At 38.4% G+C, this 21,034-nt stretch overlaps 3 protein-coding genes across 5 annotated transcripts in view; 2 read left to right on the forward strand and 1 right to left on the reverse strand.

Moving 5' to 3' along the window:
* The window catches only part of cunh2orf76 (chromosome unknown C2orf76 homolog), a 6,972-nt gene extending 3,418 nt beyond the window's left edge, over window positions 1-3,554 (reverse strand). Inside the window, exons 1-2 of one of the 2 annotated variants that reach the window (XM_007575261.2) lie at window positions 3,242-3,552; window positions 1,563-1,613 (exon numbers count right to left, since the gene is read on the reverse strand). In XM_007575261.2, coding sequence (XP_007575323.1) covers window positions 1,563-1,613; window positions 3,242-3,404 — 214 coding nt within the window. In that variant the 5' untranslated portion in view covers window positions 3,405-3,552. Of the gene's footprint in view, window positions 1-1,562; window positions 1,614-3,241 lie in introns of both variants that reach the window. The other variant, XM_007575262.2, reaches the window with a different exon arrangement.
* A 1,442-nt stretch (window positions 3,555-4,996) lies between these two features.
* On the forward strand, window positions 4,997-8,089 carry dbi (diazepam binding inhibitor (GABA receptor modulator, acyl-CoA binding protein)). The gene is made up of 4 exons (XM_007575263.2): window positions 4,997-5,125; window positions 6,534-6,651; window positions 7,213-7,275; window positions 7,489-8,089. The coding sequence occupies exons 1-4, from the start codon at window positions 5,111-5,113 to the stop codon at window positions 7,560-7,562; spliced, it is 270 nt and encodes an 89-aa protein (XP_007575325.1). The 5' UTR covers window positions 4,997-5,110; the 3' UTR covers window positions 7,563-8,089.
* Window positions 8,090-8,476: 387 nt separating this feature from the next.
* Window positions 8,477-21,027, forward strand: itgb2 (integrin, beta 2). 2 transcript variants are annotated; one of them, XM_016662464.1, is made up of 17 exons: window positions 8,477-8,573; window positions 9,727-9,778; window positions 10,127-10,224; window positions 11,541-11,742; window positions 12,035-12,205; window positions 12,589-12,830; window positions 13,466-13,624; window positions 13,875-13,970; window positions 14,068-14,157; window positions 14,775-14,912; window positions 15,864-16,057; window positions 16,923-17,155; window positions 18,374-18,593; window positions 18,721-18,932; window positions 19,316-19,482; window positions 20,705-20,817; window positions 20,894-21,027. In XM_016662464.1, the coding sequence occupies exons 2-16, from the start codon at window positions 9,730-9,732 to the stop codon at window positions 20,768-20,770; spliced, it is 2,337 nt and encodes a 778-aa protein (XP_016517950.1). In that variant the 5' UTR covers window positions 8,477-8,573; window positions 9,727-9,729; the 3' UTR covers window positions 20,771-20,817; window positions 20,894-21,027. The 2 variants fall into 2 exon arrangements, with proteins under 2 accessions (XP_016517950.1, XP_007575326.1); XM_007575264.2 differs by lacking the exon at window positions 20,894-21,027 and having other exon boundaries at window positions 20,705-20,885.
* Window positions 21,028-21,034: the final 7 nt, after the last annotated feature.

Consider the following 21,034-nt stretch of genomic DNA (forward strand, 5'->3'; position numbering starts at 1 on the left):
GGGTTTTTAGGCTTGATGTGTATTTTGCGATTATTAATAAGTGATTGCTTTGGTTGATTATCCACCGCTTCTATTATTAGCCAATCTAGTTGATTAGCTAATTTAAACGCCTGCTTTACTGATGATCTGTCAGTTTGTGTGAGTCGCCTTTTTGATTTTTAAGCTGAACTAAAACACACCTTATTCTACAGCATCGTATCTGAAAGTTAAGTTTCCTCTCCCTCACCATTTTTTTTCCTAAAACTTTTTTTCTGACTTTATCATCTAGTCATAATTTAGTCAATTCATAGCAAACTACTGCATCCCTTTTTCTTTCATAGGGACCTTACATTTAAGTCTAGCAAGGAAATGGGCGCGGAAACTTGTGTGGGTGACATCAGGCTGCAGGGGGTCTATAGTTTAAAATAACACTGGAGTTCATTTAAGAATACTGAGATATATATCATGTATCATGATATAGCAAAAAATATATCGGGATATTAGATTTTTCTCACATCCCCCAGCCCTATTGTCAAACTTTTTTTTAACTTAATTTCAAATAAATAACATTAACATACATAGAGAATCGTCAACACATAGATAAATTTCACAGTATTTATATATATATATTTAAATATATATATATTATATATATATAAAAAAATAAGGAATAATCACAGACTTTGACAGTGTTGTTGGTTTTGCATTCTTCAGAGTAGAATGAATATATTTATATTTTTGGAGCCTTTCTTTGCACATCCTCCAAATCTACAAATTATGGTCCCATGTTTCGTAAGCGAGCAGAGACTAAGTGTGAGCGTTTACGTGAATGTTTTGAATACAAGCGTTAAAAGTTTTGAGAAGAAAGACATGAAATCCTGTTTTCAGACTGAAAATGTGTGCTCTCGGACTATGGCAGAAAAATTTCACCCATATTTTATCTGCCTCACCTCTCCCCCGCCGTTCGCTCTGAACCAGCCACCAGGCAGCAGCTCTGGGAGGAGAAAGACTGTCGTACTCTGTGTATCACGCCAGACATTTTAAAGACGCTTATTGGTCTCCAGAAAAACTATAAAAACGCGGACATTATCATCAATAAACAAAATCCCCCCCCGAACCAAATTTGAAAATTGGACATTATGCTGCTACATTTAGTATTCATCAACACCTGGTAGGTGGAAGTGAGAGCATTGCGCAACATAGAAAAATCATGCGCTAAATAATAAAACATCATTTAAGAAGCTTCGAGGCAGATAATTGTCCTCGAGGAATTTTAATAATCAAGGTACTGGAATCATGCAAGGAATTTTTACGGCCTTAAAAAGTAACAGTAGAACTGGATCCGAGTTAGAATCCAAAAAAACAAAAATTTATGAGCTTCATCTTAACCTGTTGTTACTTCCTTTCTAAAAGTTCCCACATATCACCAACAGGGAGATTTAAAAATAAAAATAATGTTGCTTTCAAGCACTTAAGGCTATGGATGCTTCAACAGATGTCAGCTCTGCTGAACTGAAGAAATACAGAACACCACTGACAATCAATCACACTTTGTTTCAGTAAAAATAATAAAACAAACATACCGTATCCATACTTTCTGAAAGGAGGAGGAAGACCTTCCCTTGCGGCAATATCTGGAAGAAATGTATGTCTCAACTTAAAGCTTTTTATTTAAGGTTAGTAATAAAAACATACCTGGATGCTCCCATCTATTAAAAATAAACCATGGGAGTAGTAGAGCGCACAAATAGAAGATGTTGAAAGGCTAAAATAATTAAGCAGTTCTTATATTCAAATTTGACACAAAACAAAACACAAAAAATAGTCACGATATATTTTTCTTACAAGTTTTTTTTAAGTCTTTCTGGGAAATATGTATACAAGGCACATTTATATGGGGTTACATTCGGTTTACAATTATTCATTCAACAAAACCTAATCTCAATTTAGAAAAATAAAACTGTGATCAAAACTTTTGGAACTGTAATGTGTTTTTTTTAATGACAAAAAAATGTTTAAATAACTTTTTTAAAATTAAAATCACTCATTTTTGTCTCATGAAGTGAAAATGCTATTTGCAAAACAAACTTATTTGCGCATGTCAGAAATCTTTGGTTGCGATTTCCTTATTTTTTGCTTGCGAATCTCGCATGAACATCCTGGGCGGGGCTTAAAGACGAGCGATGTAGTGACCCTATTGGTCAGCGCTCACTAATTACTTTGGCTGAATCATGTTAACCTGCCACGTTATGCCTTGGAAATCAAAACTAGCAAAACTGGCTACATTGCTTTCATAGACTTAAACTTTTTTTGTCAAAGGCAGCAAATATCTCAGTTATATTTAGCTCTCTCGCTCTTACATTAATGAGAAGAGTCTGAAACAGGAGGGAGGAAGCACTAGCTGACAGCTCAGTGTGGGAGCAGAAAGAAAAACACAAAGGTTGGTATGTCTTTATTTCTTACCATCTTCAACATAGAGCCTTTAAATCCACAAAATAAAATCCGGATATTTTTCTATAAAAACCTTCACACTTTGAGCATTAACTTTAAGTTATGATACTTCCCAGACATTCATTATTTCTATCTACTAGTTGGTTCTCAGCCATCCAGGACATGGAAAAACCAAAAAAGGTTTAAAAATAAAGCAACTTAACTAGTTATAATTTAAATAACACATAGCTTGTATTGGGAGCCACTACAATACATCAATATTTATGATTAATTTTATTAAAAAGAGTCATTCATTAAAACTTTTTATTTAGAGCCTTACATTTTGTAAAGGCGTAGCAGAGATCAGATCAGTGGCTCTGAACCAAACTGATATCTGAACATTTAAACCTTAGTTTAACTTCTATGGGTCTCAACAGTTTGTTTACTAAGAAAAACACACGTTTGTTGAACATTACCACTTACTAGTCGTGTTTGGTCCTTCAGGTTGAACACATTAAAAACTTTTTAAACCAAATTTGATGTTATATTTCACTGTAACTTGGCGACCCCCCCCCCTCACCCCCCAACAATGAGATGGGATTTCCTCCCTTAAACTGATGCGCTGAAATGTGTAAACCAAGCAGTTTCACCTACAAATGATTTCTGCTTCTGAGAATAGAGAAATTATTTCGAAGCTGATTTTAAAAACAACCAAAAACATGCTGAGTATCTGTTTCATTTCAACCCGAAATAGGTTTTAAAGTTTGAGCTGAGCCAGAAATGGGATATTCCGACGGGTCAAGGTGTCTCTCCTTCAGGTCCCCCGACTCACCGTCTCTCACGCAGCGCATGAAGTCCTGCACGGTCTGGTTAAGGCTGACCTGCTGGAACACCACAGGCTTGAAGTTTCTTTGTTCAAACGACCTGATGAGGCGAACTGTGACCACAGCTGGAACGTCCAAGTCCTCCGGATAAGATAATCTTTCACCGGCCATCCGCCCAGAAGAGCACACAAAAAAAGTGTGTTTAAAAGTATAAAAACAAGCCTCTGCTCATGTGGAAAACAGAAACTAGAAGTTTAAGACCAGACGAATCGATCCATGAGCTCTTCCATCTTGTCGAGTGGATTCATACTGTTAAGTGTCGCCATCTGGCGGTGAGGAGGCAGGGGCGCAACTGCATGTGTGAATAAATTGCTGCCTGCAGGGCAATTAAAAAAGAATAGAACAAAAACAGGGCAATATTTTATCATTTAATACATAAGTGAGCCAAAGAGCCACTTCTGTTAGCCTGTGTCTAGAACCGCCTATGGGCTGCAGGTCTGAGGCATTTTGTTAGCATCTTTTCTATCATTCTTATAGCTTGATAGGAAGCCTGAACCAAACTGGGTGGGGGAACGCAAAAGAAAAATGTTCCCCCATGTCCCCTGGAGGGCTCCGTAGATGAGGAGGAGGTGAGGAGGGGTGCAACAAACAGCATACTTGGATTCAAAATTGATTAGACACACCTGTCCTCAAGGCAAACTGACCTGCATGTTTTCAGTTCAGCAAAACCCTGTGAATCAGCCATCAATTAAAATCATGTGTGGTTGTTTGATGGTTTATCCACCATGAGTCATCAACCTTAACCATAAATTCAGCCTTTGTGATCATAATTCAACATTGAATTTGGTTGGGCCGTCCCACTCATGTAAATGGTGGGGGTGGACCGCTCCTCTCCTTGTAGTAAGTACATTGTAGACGTTTTCGTGTTAATATGTCACACAAAAACAGTCGGTAAGAATTTTTATGGACAAGTAAGACAATGTACAGAAAGGTATCACCACCCACTGTCATCTACAGTGCTTAATTTAAAACGTGAGAACCCCCACTCGGTAATAAAATGCTCTGACCCAGAGCGCTGATGAGGAAAGGAGGGGAAGGGGTGCAGCAAAACAAAACATACATTGATTCAACATTGATCAGACATCGGCATTTCACTCATTAGATTTCAACCACAAGAAAACATTGATTCAATGACACATTTTCAACATTGGTTACTTGGCTAGAGCTGGATGGTTGTTTGATGGTTGATCCACCGTCAGTTGTCGACCTCAACCAAAAATCAACCATTCTGACTATAATTCAACATTGATTTACCGTTGTGTGCTCTCTGGCCAGTTAGAGGCTTAGCGAAAATTTGCTGCCGTTTTCATTTAATTAGCTGATCCATCTCTTCAGCCACTTTGGCAGCTTCTCCCGAAGAAACCAGGTTTCATTATGTATTAGATATAACCTCCAAAATTACAAGAAATAAAGCTTGATTTCTTATGGGCAATAAATTGATATATGAATTTCCTTCTCTGAAATGAATGGGGAAAAAATAAGATTTTCAATTTATTTGACATATTTATTTGCAGCTACGAAATAGCAACATTAGGCATTAAACTCTTGTCGTTCAGGTGACTTATTTTTTTATTAAACACGTTTCATACATGCTTAATCTTTCATGCTTAGATGTCAGTATAAAACAGCTGCCTCAAGGTTTGCAAGCGAATGTTGTATCAATAAAGTTAAATAAAAAAAAACAGTGCTCGGAAAGGCGTGTCCGAACTTTGAACTGTGGTCTCCGTGTTCAATGAAAGGAGGAAGCAGCGCTGAGCTAACCCTCCATTATCGGTTCACTGCACGTCGCCACTAGCAGCTGAGGAACTCCACTGAAAATGACAGACTTACAAGTGAGTATGGATACATTGACTACAGTGTGAAGCGTGTTCCAGCACATTAAAGAAGTGGGGGGTTTAGTTAGGTGGTGTGTGGTGGTTAGCCTCTTGGAAATGGCCATTTCCAGGCAGGATCCTTTGGTTTAGAAAAATAAATTACTTAAAGGGAGCTGCTAGTGGGAAGAGTGTTTTTTCTGGTGGCACCGGTTTAAAAATGGTCGTTGGTGTATAAATGTTCATCAGGTTTTATGCCTGCCTCTGGCTACGGCTCTTTTTTACAACAAAAAGCATGTGTTACCCACCCACCACGTATTAACTTTGCTGCCACTGTGACTAACGGCACGTATAATCTTATTAACCCTTGCGTTCACAAATGGGGTCCAACTGACCCCTCACCCGTATCACTTGCATCATTTGCCTCAGTCCTAAGTAGACCGGAAGTCTAGTATGAAAAGTGTCCTTCAATTACGTCACCACTGACCTCTGATCAGACTGCGCGACATAGATCAGACACGTGTTCATATTTCTGGCTGATCGGTAGGCTAAGAAGCTACTGGTGTCCTGGAGGCAGGGGCGCTGCCAGGAATCTTGGGCCCCATGACAAAAAAAGAAAATGGGGCCCCCCCACACAGCTGCTGTTACAATTTCTTGAGTCTGACCCATCAAAAGTGTCACAATTTTAAAGCCTTGCTTTCTTTGGTTCAATACTGATAACTAGCACAATATTTACTGCTAGTGAATTTAACATGAAACCTTCTTGCATACAGTATACAAGAAGGTTGCTTAACTTTTTTTTTCTATTAGTTTTATCTTACTGAAATATCTCTTCCCACGAGCAACACCAGGCAATGTGCAAAATATACACGAAGCAATCCAGACTTCTAAAAAGAATTGCCATGTTGTTGCATTTTCTGCAAGCTGCAGTATATAACTTTAATTAAAAATATATATTTTCTCCATATTTGTTAAAGCTGTCACAATGTCGTAACAGTTTGCTATGAGATGGATAATCTGTGGTTAAAAAGATCAATCTCCTCTACTTCCTCCCTGAACTATTACTGGATAAAGTAATGCAACGTTCTGGCCAAAAACAACCAATCAGAACCAGGAGGTGGGTTTTAGTGCTGTCAATCATCCTCAGTCACTCACTACTAAATGTTCTAATGGTGGAGAAACAACATATCGCTCTGTGCGATGACGGACCCTGATTATCAACAGCTGTATGTATGAGAAGGGGAATTTTTTATTTTATTCTGGATTTAAAAACCTTTTTACCCGTTTGTCCATTTAAATTTACAATGTTTTTCGAAAATACTGTGTTCAGTCAACTAAAAGTTATTACTTTGATAATACCGAAAGTTGTTGGGGTCAGAGAAGGTCAACCGTTTGATGTTTAAAAGAGCCTTCCTCTTTTCCCCTGTAGGCTAACTTTGATGTGGCCGCAGCTGAAGTGAAGCAGCTGAAGGCGAAACCATCTGATGAGGAGATGCTGCTGCTCTACTCCTTGTTTAAGCAAGCCACCGTGGGAGATGTTAACACAGGTGAGACTGCCTCCTCACAGAAGTGCACTCAAATTAAATTCATAAATACTTATTGATCTCAAAGGGAAATTAAATGTTGTAACTCAGAGATGCAATGCACTAATCTACACTTCAGTTTTGCTACTAGCTGTTATGCTGTAAAACGATTTAGGTTAAAACAGAGCACCTTGTTTTAGAAACAAGACGTTAAGGCTTCTGCTTTCATTGCTACACCACTGAGTCAAACGTACTAGGAAATTAATTTAGTTGTGTTTGCATGGTGGTGACAGAACCTTCCTTGTGACGGTGCAAAGTTCAAATCCTGGCCATTTCCTGCTGCCTCAGTTCTCTGTTGCTCTGTTCTTCCTCCCACTGCCCCATCATGAATGTTAGGTGAGATTGGTCACTCTAAATTACCCACCCCCCATGCCCTGCCCTATGATAACCAGCAATACTGAGTAATATCAAACGGCTAAAAAAAATAGTCTGCTAGCATGACAGTCCAGATTGAATTTCTAAGCAATGTAACTTTGAAACCAGTACAAGTCGTCTTACCATCGTATCTCTATCATCTTTCTAAAGCTCGTCCTGGAATGCTTGATTTTACTGGAAAAGCTAAGTGGGATGCCTGGGAGAAGCAGAAAGGTATGTTGGACCACAGCGTACACCTCCAGATCTGTCCATGACCTCCCAACATGCAGTTAGGCGAACCAGCGACCCACCAATTGCAGAACAAACTCCTACCACTATGTCTGTTTATGCCACTTTGCATGCAAAACTGGAGTCCTTGTGGAGACACAAGACGTGTTCAATGGTTTATTTCTCCTGAAAAAACAATTTATTTCTTTCTTCTGTCAGGCAAAAGCAAAGACGATTCCATGAAAGAGTACATCAAGCTGGTAGAAGAGCTAAAGCAGAAGCATGGAATCTAATCACTGCCAGCGAGTCAGGACAGCTGCTGCACAGATTTGGACTCTTCCAATTAACCTGTTTAAACACCCTTTTAATAAAGCCGAGGATCCTCTTCTTATAATGGTTAACGTCGGTAACATGAAGGTCTCTTAATGTTGCAGTGCTGGTTAGAAATCGCCTTCAACTTGCTTTTTAGTGTTATTATAATGTCCATTGTCATTTCAAAATGAAATAACTGCACTTAAAACATGTGTTGTGTACACCCAGACTCTAATGTTTCTACTGTCCAGGCCAGCTAACAGCATTGCCTGGGCCTGAAAACGATTGTTTTATATGGGCTCTCACCAATGCATTATACTGCTAATGGACAAATTAATCTGTCTTTCTCAATTAAAGACATGGTTTAATTGTCTTTAAACCATGTCCATAATGGTTATCAATGGCATGAAGTTCTAATGTTGCAATGCAGAAACTGTCTTCAGTTTGCTTTTTAGTATCTTTACAATGTCCATTGTAATTTCAAAATAAAATAACTCCTTAAAATGTGTGTTGTTCTCCCTGACGGTCCATTTGTATGAGTTTTCCTCCGAAACACCATCCATCCATTTTCTGTACACCCTTGTCCCCAACGGTGTGCTGGTGTCTGTCTCCAGTTAACGTTTTGGGTGAGAGGCGGGGACATTTGGACAGGTCGCCACTCTGTCACAGGGAAACGGAGACAGACAGGACACACAACCATGCACACACACACTCACACCTGGGGAGAATTTAAAGAGACCAATTAACCTGACATAGTAAAACAAAAGTAACTTTTACCATGTCAAAGTAACGTTTTGCAGTAAAACAGCTTGAGGAGAATGGGGAACTTAATCTTGTTGCGTGTGTGTGTGTGTGTGTGTGTGTGTGTGTGTGTGTGGGAGACGGGTTTTGGGGCGAGGCACAGTTCTCCTAAATGCTGTCATACCCGTTAACTTCCTTGTCTGACAGCACATCTATCTGTCTACACGCAGAAAAGCACCATCTTGTGAGCGGTAAGTTTCTTTGACATATTTTTTGTAAGTAAGCCACTTTTGTCGTCTCATGTTTGTTCCCCCTTTGCTGTAGTTTGCTCCGTTTCTACATGAATTCGTACGAATGCAGACATTCAAATTCTAATTGGGAAAAGAACAGCGATAAAGACGGAGAGACATACGATGAAACGTTTGGGTTAAAAATAATGCACCAAGCAGGAAGAGTCGGGGCTACCATGTAATTTTATCAAAATTATAGTTTATTGGGTCACAAAAATTCAAAATTCTGCTTTTATTTGGGTTTCAGAATCTCACGAATCTGCGTGAGACACACGATACACATTCTTGCGATGTGTATCGTAAGAATTTCATATGAAAGTGACAAAGTTAGGATGGTATGGACGTTCAGTCTTTCGAAAAGGAAAGTTATTGATCTTAACATTACATTGTAAAGTTTTCTGAAAACAGCAGGAGTGATCTAGAGCTTAAAAGTGATTTAGGCACTTTTAAGCCTAAATTTGGGCTCAAAAAAAAACCAAATTTGAAAAGGTCTAAAACATCCTTCAATTTATTGGAATTTTGGATTTTAATCCAAAATGTAATCAACTGTCATGATGACACCAGTGACCTTGTGGACACGTTGACTTGCAAAACGTCTCCAGTATTTGCACTGGTTCATCCAACTATGTGCAAATATACAGAAACTGGAACATTTTTGTGGGTGAACCATCACTACTGGCTTCACTGTTTATTGTTGATATTAAGCTTACTTATATTTGCTTGTCATAAGCAATTTATGTAACTTTATGGCCACATCTAGTTGTTTCCCAAAATAAATGTTGGAAAGGTATGTGATGACTGAAACAAAAGCGGTTTTCAGACGATGTTACGCACATCTTGCTAATAAAGGAGCAAGTTGCTCGGCTAAATCAGAAAGAGGAAGTACGCTAGTGAGCTCACGCTATTGTCAAGCTTTTTCCTTTTATGGTGTAAACTTAAGTTGATCTCTGAGTTTATTAAACGTCAATTTAACACAGAACTTTGATGCCAGGAACCATTATATTTTATATTGTAGCTTTAATTTTTGTGTTGAAGAGATTTACTAGTTTTGTCTAGTATAATGTTTTAGGGTAATCTTGGGGTTAATTATCTTTTGTATGTTTTGTGTCGTCAGAGAATGGACTGGTGTGTGCTTTCACTTCTGCTCCTTATGCTGGGCAAACATGGTAAGTTGGAATAATCTGAAAAAACATAACTGCATGAATACGATTTATGGCATTTCTTTCTGTGAGAGCAACACATTAATTAAAAAAAGAAAGGTCTCCATCGGAACAACATGGAACTTGGTTTTGTTTGTAGTAAGGCAGGAAGCCTCAGAGTTTGCAAAGGTGTCTCAATTTTAACACAGGAAATTATACTGATAAAAAATACTTTCCATTCTACAGGCATCACCCACATTTTACTAATACACTAAATATCTGCAGAAGGCTGGAACAAAACATTAAAAACTCTTGAAACATTTTGGTTCCACACCATGCTACATTTCTTACATGTACTCTGTGGTTTCTTTGAAGGGCTGTGTCAGCAAGAGGAAGTTTGCTCAAAGTCAGCCATCACTTCGTGTAAAGACTGCATCACATCTGGGCCGTTCTGCTCATGGTGTAAGGAGCTGGTGAGGAACACTTGTTGTATCAGCAGTTTAATGAAAGTGGCTGGATGGATTAACACTACTGCTATGCATTTATGGATCTTTATATTTACTGTAATGCAGTCGGTCAGCAGTACTGTGTTAATAAACTGTGTTTATAGTACAAAGGTCAGTAAACTCTTCATAACTACTGCAATAACACATCAATGAGTTCCTGGCATATTTACCTTCAACTGTCACTCAAAAAGCTTACATGTTAGTCAATGGGACCACACTGGGGTGTCAACATGCCAGTTAAAGGCTTAAATGGTATTTACCCCAGTGCACAGTTTTTTCCAGATGTAATATAATTGATATTAGCAGCCCTAAACACATAACAGCTACCACTGCAGGGTTTTGAATTGTCACATTTCTGGCATAGACATGTAGTTTGTTCACACCACAGATCTCATAACACTTCACTCGTCACCACATATATGGCAATCTGCAAGAATCATTTGAGCAGCACTGGTAACAGGAAGTGAGGTGTTTTTCTGGTAAATGTTCCACTTTTAAATATATCACCACTGAACTGAGTCATGTGACAGATAAGTCGATGTTGAACAATCTAAACTATTTTTGATTGCCCTTTCATCGCTACTTCTGCATCACCAAACAGGAAGTTTGTGCAACTCTGAGTTAAGGCCCTATTACACCCAACCTTTTTTCCTGTTTCACAACAGACCTTGGTTTAATGCAACTGACTGTAGCTTCCTAGGCTCACAGCTGCACTATGCACAAAAAAGGCCAGTATGGTAACATTCAAAGCTCTCAACTGTATATCCAGGCAGAACGCAACCAAGGTGGGAGGGAAAAAGCTTCTTACAGTTTAATTTTTAAACACATTTTCCTTTTTGGACATGTAGAAGGTTGTCATCAATGTTATTTTATTGAAGTCATACTTCCATTAGTAACTTAAAGGAGCTATGCAGCTGGTTTCTTATGATTTTATACTAGCCCTAACACACAACAGGACACTACTTGGAGGAAGATCCTTTGCTGTCCAACACAACCAATTCTTATTGGGCTTTTTTCTGCACTACAACTTTGAAACCAGAGGCTTAGAGCCCCATCCACACAGGAGTGTTTTATTTTAAAATGGAAAAGTTTAAACTCTTTGTGCAAGCAGATGGAAATGGTGTTTTGTTTTTCTTTACCCAAAGTGAAAAAAACCCGCTTATGATCAACAAGCGTTGCACAGTTTTGACCACCGTTTGCAGAGACTGTCAGCTACTAATGACTTCCATACCAATGTTTGCTCTTTAGCTTGACAGATATTTTGTTGTTTGGCTTTCACATAGAATTTTACCAAAGGTGGGGAACAGGAAGCAGCCCGCTGTGAAACTCGAGCAAAGCTGATGGCAAGAGGCTGCAAAAGAGAAGAGATTATTTCTCCTCAAAACACCGAGGAGATTAAGCAACAAGACCCTTTATCCAAGTCGTCTGGCAGTACAGAACCAGTCCAAATGACTCCACAAAAAATCGACCTGAAACTGCGACCTGGTGAGTGCAGTCAGTTGTTACTGTCCATATCACTGAATATATATATTCTAATACATGTAGAAAAGTTTTGTGCTTATTACATTTAGGAGTAAATGTTATCATCCTTTGGAATCTCTTATTTTATAGATCACACTAACTGTCATTGTATTCCACTTATTGGCAATGGGTCCATGCATACAGTAGATTATACCATAGCAGGAGCTTCTCAGTGATGACCGTCAGGTTTCTTTCTCTAACTGAATTCTTTATGAGCATTGAAATGTAACTAATTTTATCTTGTCTTTGCTTGCAGGGCTTCCACACAAATTCAAAGTGTCCTTTAAGAGGGCTGAAGGTTACCCTGTGGATCTTTACTACTTGATGGATCTCTCCTACTCCATGAAGGACGATCTGGCTAATGTAAAAAGACTGGGAGGAAATCTTTTTGATGCTTTGAATAAAATTACTAAAGATGCTAAAATAGGTAATGCATTCTTAAAGCATTTCTTTTCAAATGCACAGAAAAATTTCTCAAATTGTTTCTCAATACTAGTAAACAAAGTCACAGACCAAAAAGCTGAGGTTCAAAAGTCTAATTCAGTTCTTCTGCTGAATTTTATCTTTTGGAATGAGCAGCTGATGCTCAACCAATTTGGAAAACAATCAAATGTGAGACTTGTACGTACAAAGATCTGTAACAAAGATCAACAGGACTTTATCTAAATAACTTAACCTTTTTTTTTAACTATAGCTAAAGTTCTTTTCTACAGCTTTCAACAAGTTTGGCTGACAAAGTTCTCATCACAGTGCATTTATTTGACTCTATACTTTCACTAGACTTCTTTATTTACATCTGTGTAATTACAGGATTTGGGGCCTTTGTTGATAAAACCGTCCTTCCTTACACCAACACCAACGAGGAGAAACTCAAGAAACCATGTGATGAAAGTGAGGCTCAATGCCAGGCTGCCTTTGGCTACAGACATGTGCTCAGTATGACACCGAGTCGGGACGTGTTCAGACAGAAGGTGGCAGAGCAGTACATCTCTGGGAACTTGGACTCTCCTGAAGGAAGCCTTGATGCCATGATGCAGGCTGCTGTTTGCGGGGTAAGGACTCCTCCAAAGATGACACAGTCATGTACAATCTGTTAATCAGTGAAGCTGCGTAAGAACAATTAAGGTTTGTTTCCATGTAAGTGAAAATACTCCAGATGTAATGTTACTGCAGAGCCACTGTGGTAGAAGTTCCATATGATTTAAACCAGCAGGTTTATGGTTTTATTCACAAACCACTCTGTGTTGGAAAAAACAATATTCTTGCCCATAATTTGGTAGTTAGAAGGGGCAGTTAAACCTTCACTCCTCCTTGTTGTTGATAAGATGTCTTAACAACAAGGAGGCAGACGCACTGAGACTCCGTTCAGTCGTTTTTAGACCGAGGGCAGCCAGACTAATTTATTTTTCTAAATTGTTTTTGTTAGGGCCCTCCAGTAGTATTTGTTACTGTTTGTGCCCCTCCAAATAAAAAAAATAAAGAAACTAAATTATTGATCAAAAAATTCAAAAAAGGGCATCTGGGGCATTTCTGACAAATGCCATTACACCAACTAATGACACCGTTTGTTTCATTCGTCTTCGGAGCAGGAGTATTATTAGTTGTACTGACCGTCTTTGTACATTTTCCACTGAAGATGGAAGTTTATGGTTGTAAGACATTTTCCCCTTGCTGACACACTTCACAGGATAAAATAGGCTGGAGGAACAGCAGCACTCGGTTAATTGTACTCGCCACGGATGCTGGATTCCACATGGCTGGGGATGGAAAACTAGCAGGCATTCTGGAACCCAATGATGAACTGTGCCACATGACAGGCAACCTGTATGAAAAAAGTAATGACATGGTATGTATGAATTGTGTTTTATTTCTGACAAAGAGAAATTAAGCAGTGAATTCAAGGATGAACAATTTTGTCTTATTGTGTTAAGTAGCTACTGACCAAGAGGGTAATTGGATAAATGACAAAAACTAAATACTTGAATACTTGCTGACATTTCCCTCCTTTTTAAATGTCCCCTTGCTTCACAAAGACACCCCTTCTTTATTATTATATTTTAATTCTAATTAACAAATTCTTCAACTCTCCTGTGCAGGACTACCCGTCTGTTGGACAATTAGCTATGCAGCTGGAAAAAAACAATATTCAGCCAATATTTGCTGTAACAGAAAACGTGAATAATGTTTACAAGGTAATGCTGACCATTTCTTTTAATGCTGAAAATTTTATTATAACAGAAAAAAATTGTCAACTAAATCTAAAATCTGTTTGTTCCATTCTTCCTTTAGGAACTCACTAAAATGATTCCAAAGTCAGTGGTGGGAGTCTTATCATCAGATTCCAATAATGTTGTTCAGTTAATTGAAAGTGCCTACAATGTAAGTCTGTTTGTTATCTAGCACTTTTCTATCCATACTTCAAAGAGTGTTAGGGCGCATTCAGACCAACCCAGGACTAGAGCTCTGAATCAGACTCTGATTCAGATTCCTGCTCATCCCTCATTGGGATAACTTTCAGTCCCCTATGCTTTAAGGGCATATTGACCAAGTATGGGGCAGATACTTGCCGAAATCCCTCTGAGGAATTTGTTAAAGTTCGACATGCATGAAAAGTGAAAAACTCTCAAAAATTACCATTTGACTCAAAATGGTCAACTCCATTCTTGTTTTAGTGGGTTCTATCTATGTACCACATTTCAGCTTTCTGTGATTTAACAGTTGGCCTGTCTCACATTAGGATGTGCTGTACAGCAGCTTGGCCACACCCATTAAATTTAATACAATTAAGATATTTTAATATATTTAATATATAAAAATTTTGGGTACAGTTTGGAAAATTTGTAAGCTTCCAAAGTGATTTTGTTTTGTCTGAGAATCTTAATAATAAGCATTTTAATTCCATAGGCCTTCACAGTGCTTTTGCTACTTGAGACTAAGAATTGTTTGCTGGTTTTGCAAAAAATGTGTAAATATGAATAATCTGTATATTGTTGCAGAACTTGACATCTAAAGTCACAGTGACTCATGACATTCTTCCTGACAATGTAAGAGTTGAGTACTTGGCACTGTGTGAACACCGAATAAATGAGGGCCCCAATAAAGGCGTCTGCGATCAAGTGCAAGCGGAAAAAGAGGTCAGTGTTTTGAGATGCTTTTATTCTGTCATAACCCAGTGAAAATTAACCTTTTCAGATATTTGAACCTGGTTTATCACATCAGAAAAAGATGTGATAAACAATCACAGATTTGACATTTTTTACAGCTGTTGACACAGATTAAATGATTAACTGCTGCAGATTTTGTTACCCAATAAACCTTTTGCTTTTAGCTACCTTAGCCCTTTATGTTATATAAGTGTATGAAACATGTTATGGAACTGTAGTCATTTTCCATCCTTTCCAACCTGCTAATACTGGAGTAGGAAGGGAAATCTAGATTTTCTTTTGCAGCCCTCACTACATCTAACAAAACTGATTATTTGCTGGCTTGTTTGTGTCATATGTAGAACTCTGTTACTTTGTTGCTGTGGTTACAGCCTGAGCGCTGTGTGTCCGGTTCTGGGGGAAAACCGTTAGAGCCGCTATCCGTTTGTGTGCATGTTTTCCAACCATCAATAAAGCTGAGTTATAAAAGACAAAACTAAAGCTTGTTTTAGTGTGTATGTAAATATGCATAAGTGTTGTGTTGCTGAGTTTTGTGGGAACACTAAAAAAATTATGTTAGTGTACAGGAACCAAGCACTTCTCTGATTTCCGGGTCCATTCCGGCTTTCGCTCAGAGATGCTGCACAAAGTAATCGCAGACTGATATAAGTGCTGTAAGTGCACTTGCTGTTGTAAAACATTATTCTCTTACTCTTGGAACGAAAGGGATACAGAGGTAATGTTAGGCATTAAGTGGGCTGGAGCTCTAAGATTCTTTGGTACAGTGGCATTTTAACTAATACACATTAATTTGAACTGGAGATGTGCCATGGGAAGTAGCCCTTTAGATAGCTTGTTAGCTCTGATAGATCCGCTGTAAAGTTTCAGTAGGTTTGTGATTTTAATATTTTTACACACCTGATCCATTTACTCTCTTTACAGATATCTTTTGAGGTTACTGTGACTGTGGACAAATGCATGGAGGAAGAAAAGTCCTTCACTATCAGCCCACTGGGAATTAAAGACAAACTGACGGTAACCATTTCTACCAACTGTGAGTGTCAATGTAATGACCCCGAAGGCAGCAATCACATTCACTGCAACAGTACAGGAAGCATCACCTGTGGTATTTGCAAGTAAGTTATCTTCCTCAAAGTCCCTGTTTTAATATTTTAGTCACATAATGATGTTTAATGGAAAAATGTGTTTTCAGTAAAACATAGGTATTTATTCAGTATTGCTATAGGAGTGAGAGGCCCAGATGGTAAGTTACCCCTAACCCCAGGCATTTGAGATCTTTGATGATTGTTTTAAAGCCTCGTTCACACGGCACAATTTTGGAATAGTTGGCCGATTTTCAAAATCTGAGAAGCCACACACCAGCCAATTAAAAATCTTAAGTATAGCAGTTCGACCATAGCATGAGTGGTGTCCAGCCACATAGCAGGAGCAACATACCAAAGTCCAAAACGATTTTACCCACAAACATTCGAATTCCAGATAGAAAATCCCATGAAACCCCACCATCCCATACATAAATTTAAAGTAAGCAAGCAATTTCAGCATTTCCTTTTTTTCTGTTCAGCTTTGCCACATGGAAAGTACCAGAACCTCGCTTCAGTATTATCGCAGTTTGGGCAAATATGAATGGATCCGTTTGTATTGATTTTGATAAAAATGAGTACCTTTAACTTTTTTCTCATATCAGTTATTATTTTGACAACTCTTACCTGCTGATAGTGGGTTTTCAGTGGTCATGTGTAGTCGTCTAAGTAGTTAGTATATTGCATCTGGATTTTCTATCAGGGACTGGGGAGGTGAGCCTCAGCCACTCACCTTGAACAGGTTTGCCTGGGCATGCAAAATGGATGAATATAACTTAGGGAATAAATATTTTTGTGAAATAGGTTAAAAAAAAACTGTTTAAAACAAAGCCAGCTGTAATTAATTCTAATTTTGATTTGGTTGTTGTATTGTTATTTTTAATATTTCGTTTTGCAGATGCAATCAAGGTTTTGTGGGTCAGTTCTGCAACTGTGCTGTTGGGACTAAAGATGAAAGCTCTCTTCGAGCAACCTGTCGAAGGCAGAATGGGACGGAGTGTGAGGGTCGAGGAGATTGTGTGTGTGGCGCATGCCAGTGCCACACTACAGAGCAAGGAACCTCTTACCATGGAAAATACTGCGAGTGTGATGATGAACACTGTGAGAAGTATGATAACAAGCTGTGTGCAGGTAAAATATTTTTTAACTGTTTTTTATTTTTTTAAAGTAGATGATATATTTTTTCATCAAAGTATTTCTCAACGAAAGACTTGCAGATGGATGTGGGACTTTTTATATACAAAACAAATTCAAAGTGGAAGTCATAAAGGTAATTTATAAACCAAAGAAAACATTTACAGCAAACGCTTAAACCTCAAAAATAACAATATTTGCAGTTTGGTCTTGTAAGTATTACTACTAAGCATTTTTAGAGCTTAACATCCATTAAAACATTCAGGAAACCCATAACCCTGGTGATTAAAAATCTATTATGTCTGGTCTGAAAACTCAGACCATAATAGTCTGGTCTGAGTTTTGCAAATTTGCAAAGAGCAAATTTGCTCTTTGAATGCTCCAAACACACAGAATCTAGTGGAACTGCTTAGGAAGGGAAATAGTCAGGTTACCTTAAATATCATTTTATCAAAGTTTTCTCACCATAAATTTCCTCTCACTGGATGATCAAGGCCCCAAGGGTGGATGAGATTCATCTGGAGTTCTTTAAGGCTCTGGAGGTTGTTGGGTTGTGTTGGTTGACACGATTCCCCAATATTGCAGTCTGCCAATTTCCGGTCCCCCTATTCAGAGAGGGGGGTGGGGCACAGAGTGTGCTCTAACTCTAGCTTAGGAGTGCCCACGTCCAGTACTCGAAAGTTACCATCCCTCAAGTTCTAGATGTATTCCTTCTTCAACTCACCTGAGTCAAATGGCTGAACTCCACCTTCAGCATCAGTCATTCAGCTCTGCAGAGGCATTTTAAAACAGCTGCAGGATAATAGATCCTCAGGAGAGGAGGATTGGACACTCAGTCCAGCTCATTCTGGGTCTTCCAAAGCCACAATGGACACAGTGGTCCTACTTTGAGTGTGTGGCTGGGGAGAGGGATGTCAAGGGTTTTCTCCTTCCTGTGCACTTGATCTAAAATAAACAGAAGTGCATGGATGAACATACTGTTGATTAAAATCATTTTAAAAATGAATACTGAAACTCATTACTTTTAATGTAAAACATTTAAAGTAATAGTTTAAAACCCCTTAATCTCCACCCCTTGATATTTTTTTTTATATTAAAAACATGAGGAAGAATTAAGAAATTTAAGAAGCCTCAAATGAAGGAGGTCATTATTAATGTTGATGAAAATTAAAGTGGAAAAAATATGACAACCTTTTTAATTCTCATTGCTTTTAGGAATTGGTAAATGCAACTGCGGACAGTGCCGATGCGATCCAGGTTACCAAGGCAGTGCTTGTCAGTGCAAAGTTTCTGACGAGGGCTGCCGTACCTCAGACGGCTCTATTTGCTATGGCAGAGGGAATTGTGAATGTAACCAATGCAAATGCAAAGGTGGATATCAAGGTCCACAATGCAAGGATTGCAGTGGCTGTCCTTCTGCATGCCTGACGAAATTGTAAGAAGATTAAAGTTACTACTTTATTTAAAGCTACTTTCAGAATGTTAATGGTTCCTGTGAAAATTATATGCCTTTTCTTATTTATGTGTTGTATTTTAACCTGTTCTATTTATGTTATTCTCAGGAGTTGCATTAGCTGCCTGTCATTGAGTAAATCGAAAGAGAACTGCATCAATGTCTGCAACAATACCATTTCAGAATATAAGAAGGTGGAAAAATTCAACTTGCAGAGCAAAGAATGCAACCAGAAGGACAGTGAGGGGTGCTGGATCAAATTCAAGCTGGAGCAGTTAACTGGAATGGATAATTACAATGCTGAAATTCTGACAAAGAGAGGTATGTCACTGATTGTCAGTCGTTTTTATTTTGTTACGTGTTTGAATAATAAACTGCAGTGTTAAGGCTCTGGTGACTCTGCAATGTTGCATCGACATTGGGGGAAGTCCCGCTGTATTGACAGACTGGGTGGGATGGGTCACACTCTTAAGTCCTGGAGAAGAGAATCCATTTTTTGAACTTTGGATTCAGGAAGAGCAGTTGGGTGAACTCCCATGCACCCTCCGAGGGTGCATGGGAGTTCACCCAACCAATATACATGTTTAGTGGACTTGGAGAAGGCATTGGACCGCATCTCTTAGGGAGTGCTGTGGGGGTGGACCGTGTTGTCTTGGATATTTTATGAACTGTATATCAGTAATGGCCTGATTCTAATCTTACAGAATGCCCTGAACCACCCAACGTCATAGCTATCATAGCAGGTTCCCTTGCAGCTGTGGCTGTAATTGGGATTCTGTTGCTGATGCTGGTCAAGTTACTGATCCACATGAAGGACCTGAAGGAGTTCAAGAAATTTGAGAATGAAAAGAAGAAATCCAAGTGGGCAAATGTAAGTTGTTTTTATAATTAATATTCCATCTATCTGTCTGTCTGTCTGCCTGCATATGTGTTTGTGTGTAGCGTTTCTCGAACCGGACCACTTTTTTCAGTAACGCATGTCTAACGCATTACTATTTCAAATCCAGTAATCAGATCAAAGTTACTTATCCAGATCATTGTGCGTTACTATTTTCTTTTGTAATTTCATTTTATTTCCTCTGTGCGTCTTGCCGCCGTTTCTATGCAACTGCAGCAGCTGAACACGTCACGACAGAAATGTTAACAATGGAGGGAGGAGAGAGATGCACATTTTGTTGCTGGAAAAACAGGAACTATTTAGAGTTTCTGTCAAGTCCAATTAGTATAAGCAACTTTTTATAACAGTGACACTGTTATAACATTTACGTCAGATCATGATTTCCTGGTTAATGTCAAGTTGTCATAACAAAGACATTTTGAATAATGTCAACTTTGCATTAAAAGTGTCATGATTTACCGAATGACACTTTATGACAACAGTCATAAATATTCATGAAGGCTTACTCATGTTCATGACAGGAGTTATGTCATATTTATGACGGTGTCATGACAGTCTTATTCACAATCCGTCAAATAAAGTGTTACCAATTATTTTATCATTATATATTATTTTTCCACAATGACCACTCGTCACTGCGAAGTACATTGGTCAACATAACTGGATGAGATCCAACAGTAAATTTGGATGATCCTTCACATCGTCTGTCTGAACAAATACAGATGATGTGTAGCGGCTAAAATCCTATATTTTAGGCTACTGGTGGTTGTTCTTGAAAGGCGTTGATTTTACCTGCGCTCAATTAAGATTCATGATGCCGATCTTCCGTTTGACATAAAATAAAGTCATTTATTTTCAGAACAATGTCCATTGTCTTACTGTTTCCATTTAGATCCACATAAATTCGACATACATCCAAACCAAACACAGTAGAAAACTGTTTCCCTCTGCCTTTTAACAACACCTGAACAGAATGATGGTTGACCTTAAATAACCCATCCCCCCATCAGACACTCAGAACTCAAAATCAAATACGCCCCCTGGTGGCGATAAACACCAGAAAGGATAAATCAATTTAGCCCAAGATTACATTCTTTAATCTAGTTAAGTTCTTATCCATAAAATGTGGCGTTTTCACAAGACTGAAACACAGCATAAAGAAATGCAACTAATGTTAAACTTTCTTTATTTCCAGGCTGACAATCCGCTGTTCCAGAATCCCACCACTACCGTGGCGAACCCTCTGTTTACTGGAGAGTGAAGACCCTCTGCTACATCTTGACATTTATTCAAAGCTTTGCTTGAAACATAAGATTAGGGCTGTTGTAAACGAATATTTTAGTAATCGAGTAATCTATCATTCGAGGAATCGTTTCAGCCCTACATAAGATGCTCTCAGTGCTTTCATTTATTTGATTTATGTGATTTTATGATTATGTTGTATTAAAATCTACTTAACTTTGTAAAATATGTATTTTTGAGGATGGAGTACGGTTGGTTTGAGGAGCTCGTATAAACCTAATTG

Source organism: Poecilia formosa, unplaced genomic scaffold (assembly GCF_000485575.1).
Source record: "Poecilia formosa unplaced genomic scaffold, Poecilia_formosa-5.1.2 Scaffold374, whole genome shotgun sequence".
Classification (NCBI taxonomy): domain Eukaryota; kingdom Metazoa; phylum Chordata; class Actinopteri; order Cyprinodontiformes; family Poeciliidae; genus Poecilia; species Poecilia formosa.